This window comes from Centruroides sculpturatus, unplaced genomic scaffold (genome assembly GCF_000671375.1).
Source record: "Centruroides sculpturatus isolate CEXI.00-Female unplaced genomic scaffold, Cexi_2.0 scaffold6, whole genome shotgun sequence".
In the NCBI taxonomy this organism is placed as follows: domain Eukaryota; kingdom Metazoa; phylum Arthropoda; class Arachnida; order Scorpiones; family Buthidae; genus Centruroides; species Centruroides sculpturatus.
The window spans coordinates 95,780-105,671 of record NW_019384869.1 but is presented as its reverse complement, the minus strand read 5'-3'; the positions used below and the strand labels follow the sequence as shown (position 1 = coordinate 105,671).

General features: G+C 25.3%; 1 protein-coding gene across 1 annotated transcript in view; it reads right to left on the bottom strand.

The window, feature by feature from the left end:
- Positions 1–23: 23 nt before the first annotated feature.
- LOC111630820 (acetylcholinesterase-like) overlaps positions 24–9,892 on the bottom strand; it is a 37,318-nt gene continuing 27,449 nt past the window's right edge. The window contains exons 7-12 of the mRNA XM_023374978.1: positions 3,129–3,334; positions 2,890–3,019; positions 2,612–2,774; positions 2,208–2,525; positions 1,225–1,278; positions 24–1,151 (exon numbers count right to left, since the gene is read on the bottom strand). Coding sequence (XP_023230746.1) covers positions 1,127–1,151; positions 1,225–1,278; positions 2,208–2,525; positions 2,612–2,774; positions 2,890–3,019; positions 3,129–3,334 — 896 coding nt within the window. The 3' untranslated portion in view covers positions 24–1,126. The remainder of the gene's footprint in view (positions 1,152–1,224; positions 1,279–2,207; positions 2,526–2,611; positions 2,775–2,889; positions 3,020–3,128; positions 3,335–9,892) is intronic.

Sequence of the window (9,892 nt, the reverse complement as noted above, 5' to 3'; positions counted from 1 at the left end):
AATATAAGAAATACAGCTAAAAATTATTGAATTCTTATTAAATAATTGTATTCAGAAAAATATGCTGAAATTTTGAATCAGATAGCTAGATTTATAAAATTGAAAAAATATATTAGTTTCATATTACAATAGATTAGGGATCCTCAAAGTGATTGATAAGGCATTTTCAGGGGTCAGTTGAAAAACTGTTTATTAAAAACCAACGGGTTTGTATATGACAATTCAGGATGTTATAAATTTGCACACTGCAGTTAGATCTTTTCTGTGAAAATGGTGTATCGGTTAATAGTGGCTTACCAGATTATTCTTTTTATCATCATTAAATGTACTGTATTAGCAAAAAAGGAGGAGATCAAGGAATTCTTGAAAGGGTCAATAGTCAAAAAAGATTGGGGAACCATGCAATAGACTCTCAATAACTTGAAATGGAAGGAAGAGAAAAATTTTTGAGTTACAGAAAATGACCTTATTTTAATAGAATCATAAGTATCACAATTCAAACAATAAAGGTAGACTTAAATACATTACATTTAATTATTTTTTAGACATGTTTATGTACAAAATAATAAAACATTAACACTGTTAGCGAGAAAAGTCTATTCCACTAGTTTCACAATTCATTGCTTCTTGCTTGACAATGTTTTTGATGAAGTTGACTTCCTCAAAAGCACTGTTTTTAAAAAATAATTTAGTTTCCAGAACGTCTCTTAAAAGCTCAAGATACATATAGATTAACTCATTAAGTTGTTAAATTTTGATATCATGACATTTTTATATCTTCAAAATCTAAAAATTAAAAAATAATTTTAAAGAATAATAGAGATAGAGATAGTCATCTGATCAATTAATATCATATCAATCACTTCACTTTCAATTAATTCACTGATAACTTTTAGATTATTCCTCAATTACACATAATTTGAATAACAACAAAAATTATTTAAAATAATTAAAAAATAATCATAATATCAATACCATAGATTAGAATTTTTAAATTCAAACTATGATATATTGTTTGATTTCAAATAAATTTATTTAAACATATTAAATATAATAAAATATTTGTGACCAAAATGTATAAGCAAAATATTCTTCCCACTTTCACAGCTTTTTCTTTCATATAAAATTAAACAGCTGTATTCATATTCAAACTAGAACAAAAATTATTATTATTAATTTATTATTATTTTAAAATTTAAGTATAATAAAAATATTCTTACTTACTTTAAATTTTTACTAGAATCAATTGTATCATCTATATCATCATATGGTTTAGCACTAAAAAATTTCAATATATATAAAAATTACTTCTAATTTTTGCATTAATTTCAATAATAATATAAATAATAATTATAGAATGATAATTCAAGAAATTGGAAATGTATTGTTTTCATATAAAGAACATATATTATTTATATATTAATAATAATGATTATTTTGTATGCTTATAATGCTGAATTTGTTTTTAATATATTTTAAGTGGTATTAAGATTAAGTTGATATATTAGAATATTTTATTTGAATTTATCTCATTATCATTCATTGGCAGTTAATTTTTTATTTATTCTTCTGAAGTATTCTTTGTGCCAATCTAAAAAACAACAACTGACAAAAACATTTGTTCAGTGTGATAAAATTATTATTATTTAATAAAAGAAACTTAGACTAAAGGAAGGAACTATTAGCTTATTTCTGTTTTGTGTAAAAATAAAAATACAGTAGAACCTCGAAAACTCGGCCTAATGTGGACCGAAGGGTGGCCAAGTTTGTGAAAATGCTGGGTTATCGGGAATGGGGTTAAAAAAAATAAGTACGAGTGTTTCCTCAGAAAATACTGTACTGTACTTGTATGTATTGTTTACTTGAGAATATAACAGAGAATAAACTGCCCAAATACCCTTAAACAAAGGAAAAGTACGTCCTTTATGAAGGCATAGAGCCTTTACTACATGAAAATGAAAATTAATGAATACACTGTGTACAGTAATTTACCTGATAAGACAGACCTCAGAAAAATACTTTATGAGAGCTTTTATACTTTTATAAAGCTGTCTATAATGAAAATTAATTAACTAAGGATTTTTTGCCCTGCCAGGGTGTGGCCGAGTTATCCGGAGTGCCGGGTTATCGAGAGCCGAGTTTTCGAGGTTCTACTGTAATAGAAAAATATTGAAAACAAGCAATACAGTAAAAGTATATATATTCACCTTTTTCTGCAGCAAAATAGAAAACAAAAAGTTAGGGTAAGAAGAAGAAATAATCCTGCTAATGCTACTACTCCCCATAATGAAGCTTGATAAATTCGAAGTTCTTCTACTATAGGTTCTAATGTTGGGGGCCAAGTTGGAGTAATTTTTTGTATTAATCTGGGAATGTAAAAGTTCCAAAACTGGCTTTCTCTTTGCTTGTAATTCTCCAACATAACACTAGTCATATTAGTTGTATTGATGGAAAGATATTGAAGCTTTTCTGCTTGCATTGGCTCCCATAATATTGCATTTAAGATGGATTTTGGTGTAGGATTACTAAAATAAAAAATTTCAGTTTTGTACTTTAAAGATATCAGAATAAGAAAAAATAAATTATTGAAAATTAAGAACATTTAACATACCCATATTTGGCAAAATTAGCCCACGCTTCCATGAAGAATTGACTCATATTACGGTCAGCTTCAGTCCAGTTTGCTTCATTTAATTTCAAGTAAGATGGATAGAATTGTGGATCCATAAAAGGTGCACCAGTAATAAATATATATTCTGAATCATGAGGTATGCCTAGTTAATAATAATAATTATTATTATTTTTAAACTTTGTTAGCATTGTTATTTTTTTTTTAATTGAAAATACTTTAATTGCATTTGTTCAGTGTTTAAGAAGAGAAATGCTTACCATGCCATTTTGGTTTCTGCAGACCTTCTGCAGTATAATTAAGAACATACATATATGTTTTTATCTTATTATTAAGTAATAATTTTATCATTTTATCATTTGGTGCCTTGTAATATGCATCTGAAAACATCTGAGAAAAATTATAAAATATAGAATTATTATATTTTTGATAATTTAATGTTGTTAATTTCTTTTTCTTAAAAATAAGATATTGAAATACATTGTCTTTTTATACTCACATTAATATAACATTCTCTGAGTAAAGTTTTGTTTTTTGAAATTGTATGCCAAGCATCTGACCATGGTAAATACATGAATTCAATGGCATTATAAAGAGCTTCCGGAAAAAGAGTATAATTATATTTTTCAGCAAACATTTGAATTTGTTTCTTAAAATAGCTTTCTGTTATTTCTCCATTTAAATGGTACAATTCTTTGTCTTTCACTGTTAATAAATAAAAGATTATAAAATTTAATAGATAGAATACATTAAAAAATAATATTTAAATTTTATAATAAATAACTCAATTTATCAGTAAGAAAACTAAAATTATATAATTATTAGTGTGATAAAATAACTATTGTAAACTTTCTTTTTTCTAAATATTTCCACTCATTATAGAAATACACATTTTTTTTCAATTTAAGGGCACGATATGTTCTAGAAAAACTGCTTGTAAATTGAAATTAAAATAATAACTAGGTTTTAAATGAAAAAGCTATAATACATCTGTCAACCCAAAAACCCATTTTTACTGATATATACTAAGTATATTGGTGCTAAAATTCTTTATGGCTACTAGTAAAATTTGATTATGTGAAAATAATCTATGAAACTTACTAAAATAATACATTTATACACAAATATAAAATTACTTCAATGACTAATCTATACTAATATTATAAAGAGGTAATGTTTGTAAGTATGTATGTATGTATGTATGTAAGTTTGTTTGCAGCAGGTAATCTCCGAAACTACTCGTTTTAATTAATAATTTATATAATAGGGTACGTCAAGAGAATGTACACTAAGAAGAAATTTTTCGAAAAATTTTCCCCCCACGGGGGAAGTGTTATACGTTTATAATAGATACATTTTGAGCCACAACAACGCCTGGCGGGGTCTGCTAGTCAATTATAAACTTAGAAAAACAATTTCCTAATAACAATATAATAAGAATATTTCAAAAAATATGATTAAAAAAAAGAATTTTTATAGTTAATATACAAAAAAATCACAAATATACACAGAAAAATTGTTGCTTTTGTTTTTTTTTTCTGTTATTTACCAGCGACAGTCCAAAATAAGAATTCTCAAACACAGAGAGAACCTTTTTTTTTTGAGGCTCCACTCTGCAATAGAATGCAAATGAAAACAGCATCCTCTGGTTAATTTTGCCAATGTCAAATTATGTATTATATTGTGACATTGGCAAAATTAACCAGAGGATGCTGTTTCCACTTGCATTCTATTGCAGAGGTAGAGCCTCAAAGAAAAAGGTCATCTCTGTGTTTGAGAATACTTATTTTGGACTGTCACTGGTAAACAACAGAAAAGAAAATGAAAGCAACAATTTTTTTTCTGTATATGGATTTTTATACATTTGAAAAAAATTAAATACCATCAGCCAAGTTTTAATTTTTACTTTATAATAATTCATTATGAATGTCTGTATGTTTCATTATGTATAAAATATAAAATGCTATATTCTAAAAAAAAACTATTATTATATAAGAAAAAAGGTGAGTAAATGGGATACTTTTAGCTTTGGTGATGATAGTATGTACAGTACAGTACAGTACCATAAATGATGGACAAGATAAAATGGAACTGTCTTGTACTGTACATCTAGTGGAAAAAATTCATGACATTATTTATTACTTTTTCATTAATTTAAAAACATTTTGAGTGGCTTGAGAAATCTAATAGATTTAGAATTACCTGAGCTTTAGAATCTGAAATAGTAATTAGATGTTAAAAATTTAAATTAGTTTCTGGACTTTGAAATTTTTCCCTGTTTTAGCTAATATGGGCTATTCAGATAAGTTACTTTTAAATGAAGTTATGGTAGAGTAGAGATTTCATTTTATTCCACTTTTACAGATAAGTGCAAAGATAAATGTAAAGTGTTTTTAAATGTTGTTTAAATAAACACTAAAGAACACAGACAATCTAAAACAACAATTCAATCTTTTTAACCCTAAACTTACTTTTAATGAACATTAAAGCCTAGGAAATGATTGTGTTTTAGTTATGTATCAGAAATGTCTAATAAAACTTTATGCATATTCATGTATTATTGTAAACTGAAAAACTAAATTCACAAACATACTATGTCTTAAAATTCCAGCATAAAAGTTTTTGATCAAATGTTTTTGTAACAAGAAATTATTTAAAGGTCATCTTCAGCTTAGAATAGAATTATCAAACTACTTGCCCCCCTTAACTGCTGTCGTGCTACATCTGCCATATTTACACCATTGTGTGGTCTCTCAGACCACATATCATTTTATAACAACAACAACAAAAAAAAAAAAAAAATGCATACCATAAGTTTCACATAATGTTTTAAGCTGTCTTTTACATGCAATAATTATGAAAATGCATGATTATATTCCTATGAGATTTGTATGATAATTAATTTAGCATTTATATCTTAATATTCTTATTGAGAATTTTTGGTTAAATGTTTTCAAAAATATTATAAGTGGAATATTTCTTGACTTGAATTATGATTATTATTTGGAAAATACTTATTATTTTTCACAAGTAATAACATAACATTTAGTTATTTTAATCAGATTTATTAGAATTTGATCAAAATTAAAAATTTAAAAACAGTTTTTCTGATTATATTAAAGATCTAATAATAAAAAAATTGATAATTTTGAATCAGTTAAAAAAGCAATAATAATAAATTACAGATTACACAATATTAATGATATTGATTAAAACAACATAAATTTAATATTACAATATTTTTACTTTCCTGGTTGCTATATATAACAGAGAAAGTATGATCAGTCAAAAAATGACCCTCTAAGATTTTTACACTTTTGGACTCAGGACCTTGAAACATCGAGAAATGCAAAAAATTCGGATGTTTTTTCTGCGTGTGCGTGTGTACACACACGTGGCACAATTCTAATACCCTATTTGAAGCTTAATAACTTCTGGGCTTTTTGTTGAAAATTTCTGAAATTTTGCAAGAAGGTTTATATATTAAGATAATTGATGTTATTAAATTTTGGTGGTTAAAGGTCAAGGAGTGGGGAGATAGGAAGAGGTTGTGTGCCATATCTCGAGTAGGGTTGGACTTAACAATGATTTTACTTGTTATTAGCACTTCAANATTGTTAACCGATCACCCATCATATAATGTATATTTCTTATGTAAGTGTATCTTTACATTTAGACACAGTTTTTTGTTTATTGTGTTTAAAGTTTAGCATAACATATCATGCTAAATGATTATTATCATGTATATATATTAACAGTATTATTAGTTAAATCATCGGTCATTTGTAATAAGCAAATTTCTTTCATTTAGAAATTCAAATGATATTTATTATAAATTTATAAAAATGTTAAATTTTTCCATTTTCACTTTTCCAGCTGTTGTGTATAACAGAGGAAAAGTATGGCAATAGGATGTTAATTTTTTTACCAATGTTTTTGGGCAGACTTTGAAATGTCAAGAAATGCAAAAAAAAGTTGGGGGTTTTTTCTGTATGTATGGATGTTTCTGTATGTGGAGGGGGACACAATTTTGTTCACCCACTTTAAAGCTTAATAACTCTTGTGCCTTTTGTTGAAAATTTCTGAAATTTTGCAGGAAGTTTTGTATTAGGGGGCATTCATGTTAAATTTTGGTGGTTAAAATGGGTGGAGAGGATAGAGACTGTTGTGTCATATCTTGAGTGGAGTTGGACTTAATAACGAGTAAAATCTTCATTAATATTTACAATTTGTTATAAAACTCACCTGTAGTCTCAAATTAATTTTGCCACTTTATAATAATTAATAATATGAAATTTTTTATAACAGATGGTATCACATACAATTTTAACTTTTTTGCTGGGAAAGCTACACAACACATTGCTGGGTTTTTATTTTTAGTTGATAATCAACAGCTTATTTGATATAATCAATCAATATTATGTATTATATATTTAAATATTTTTGTAATAGTTAATTATAGAACTTATGTTTATAAAATAATTTTTTTATTTAGAGGTGCTATTCCACCTGGTGCTCGATTTGATCCATTTGGTCCAGGAGGTTTTCATCCAAGACATTTTGGGTATGTTCTTAATGTTAAAAATGCATTACAAGATTATTATTTTTAAATATTATATATTAATAATATATTTTAATCCTAGACCAGATCCAGATCATTTCCCTCCACCTGGATCCTCTGATATGTTTATGTAAATTATGTTGAAATTTTATTAAAAATTAATTAATTGAAGATAAAACAAAATATGTACTTTTGTATAATAACTATATGAATATTTGGCAAAAATAATTTACAAAAATAAAAATATTTAAAAAGAGATATATATTGTTAAAATTGATAAAAGAAAAGTTTGAAAAAGATGACAATAAAATTTTTATTATTATTTTTTTCATATTTCATGATAAGGATATAAAAAAGATGAATATGATATACAAAAAATAAAAATACAATGTTTTATGAATTAGTTGTGCTTTGCCAACAGTGACATTGAATTTAAGAAATTGACTAGCCAAAAATTTCATATAATATATACATTAAATATTTTCAGTCTTCTTATTGTAATAATTTCATGGCAATAAAAACAAAGATTTATTAAACTTAGTATATTAATTTTTAAATAAAATCACAAAAACATTTTTTTCCTTGAAAATTCAACAATATTAATATGAGGAACAATGAAAAAGTAATCAAATAATAAACATTTTTAGTGTAAATATAAGAAATACAGCTAAAAATTATTGAATTCTTATTAAATAATTGTATTCAGAAAAATATGCTGAAATTTTGAATCAGATAGCTAGATTTATAAAATTGAAAAAATATATTAGTTTCATATTACAATAGATTAGGGATCCTCAAAGTGATTGATAAGGCATTTTCAGGGGTCAGTTGAAAAACTGTTTATTAAAAACCAACGGGTTTGTATATGACAATTCAGGATGTTATAAATTTGCACACTGCAGTTAGATCTTTTCTGTGAAAATGGTGTATCGGTTAATAGTGGCTTACCAGATTATTCTTTTTATCATCATTAAATGTACTGTATTAGCAAAAAAGGAGGAGATCAAGGAATTCTTGAAAGGGTCAATAGTCAAAAAAGATTGGGGAACCATGCAATAGACTCTCAATAACTTGAAATGGAAGGAAGAGAAAAATTTTTGAGTTACAGAAAATGACCTTATTTTAATAGAATCATAAGTATCACAATTCAAACAATAAAGGTAGACTTAAATACATTACATTTAATTATTTTTTAGACATGTTTATGTACAAAATAATAAAACATTAACACTGTTAGCGAGAAAAGTCTATTCCACTAGTTTCACAATTCATTGCTTCTTGCTTGACAATGTTTTTGATGAAGTTGACTTCCTCAAAAGCACTGTTTTTAAAAAATAATTTAGTTTCCAGAACGTCTCTTAAAAGCTCAAGATACATATAGATTAACTCATTAAGTTGTTAAATTTTGATATCATGACATTTTTATATCTTCAAAATCTAAAAATTAAAAAATAATTTTAAAGAATAATAGAGATAGAGATAGTCATCTGATCAATTAATATCATATCAATCACTTCACTTTCAATTAATTCACTGATAACTTTTAGATTATTCCTCAATTACACATAATTTGAATAACAACAAAAATTATTTAAAATAATTAAAAAATAATCATAATATCAATACCATAGATTAGAATTTTTAAATTCAAACTATGATATATTGTTTGATTTCAAATAAATTTATTTAAACATATTAAATATAATAAAATATTTGTGACCAAAATGTATAAGCAAAATATTCTTCCCACTTTCACAGCTTTTTCTTTCATATAAAATTAAACAGCTGTATTCATATTCAAACTAGAACAAAAATTATTATTATTAATTTATTATTATTTTAAAATTTAAGTATAATAAAAATATTCTTACTTACTTTAAATTTTTACTAGAATCAATTGTATCATCTATATCATCATATGGTTTAGCACTAAAAAATTTCAATATATATAAAAATTACTTCTAATTTTTGCATTAATTTCAATAATAATATAAATAATAATTATAGAATGATAATTCAAGAAATTGGAAATGTATTGTTTTCATATAAAGAACATATATTATTTATATATTAATAATAATGATTATTTTGTATGCTTATAATGCTGAATTTGTTTTTAATATATTTTAAGTGGTATTAAGATTAAGTTGATATATTAGAATATTTTATTTGAATTTATCTCATTATCATTCATTGGCAGTTAATTTTTTATTTATTCTTCTGAAGTATTCTTTGTGCCAATCTAAAAAACAACAACTGACAAAAACATTTGTTCAGTGTGATAAAATTATTATTATTTAATAAAAGAAACTTAGACTAAAGGAAGGAACTATTAGCTTATTTCTGTTTTGTGTAAAAATAAAAATACAGTAGAACCTCGAAAACTCGGCCTAATGTGGACCGAAGGGTGGCCAAGTTTGTGAAAATGCTGGGTTATCGGGAATGGGGTTAAAAAAAATAAGTACGAGTGTTTCCTCAGAAAATACTGTACTGTACTTGTATGTATTGTTTACTTGAGAATATAACAGAGAATAAACTGCCCAAATACCCTTAAACAAAGGAAAAGTACGTCCTTTATGAAGGCATAGAGCCTTTACTACATGAAAATGAAAATTAATGAATACACTGTGTACAGTAATTTACCTGATAAGACAGACCTCAGAAAAATACTTTATGAGAGCTTTTATACTTTTATAAAGCTG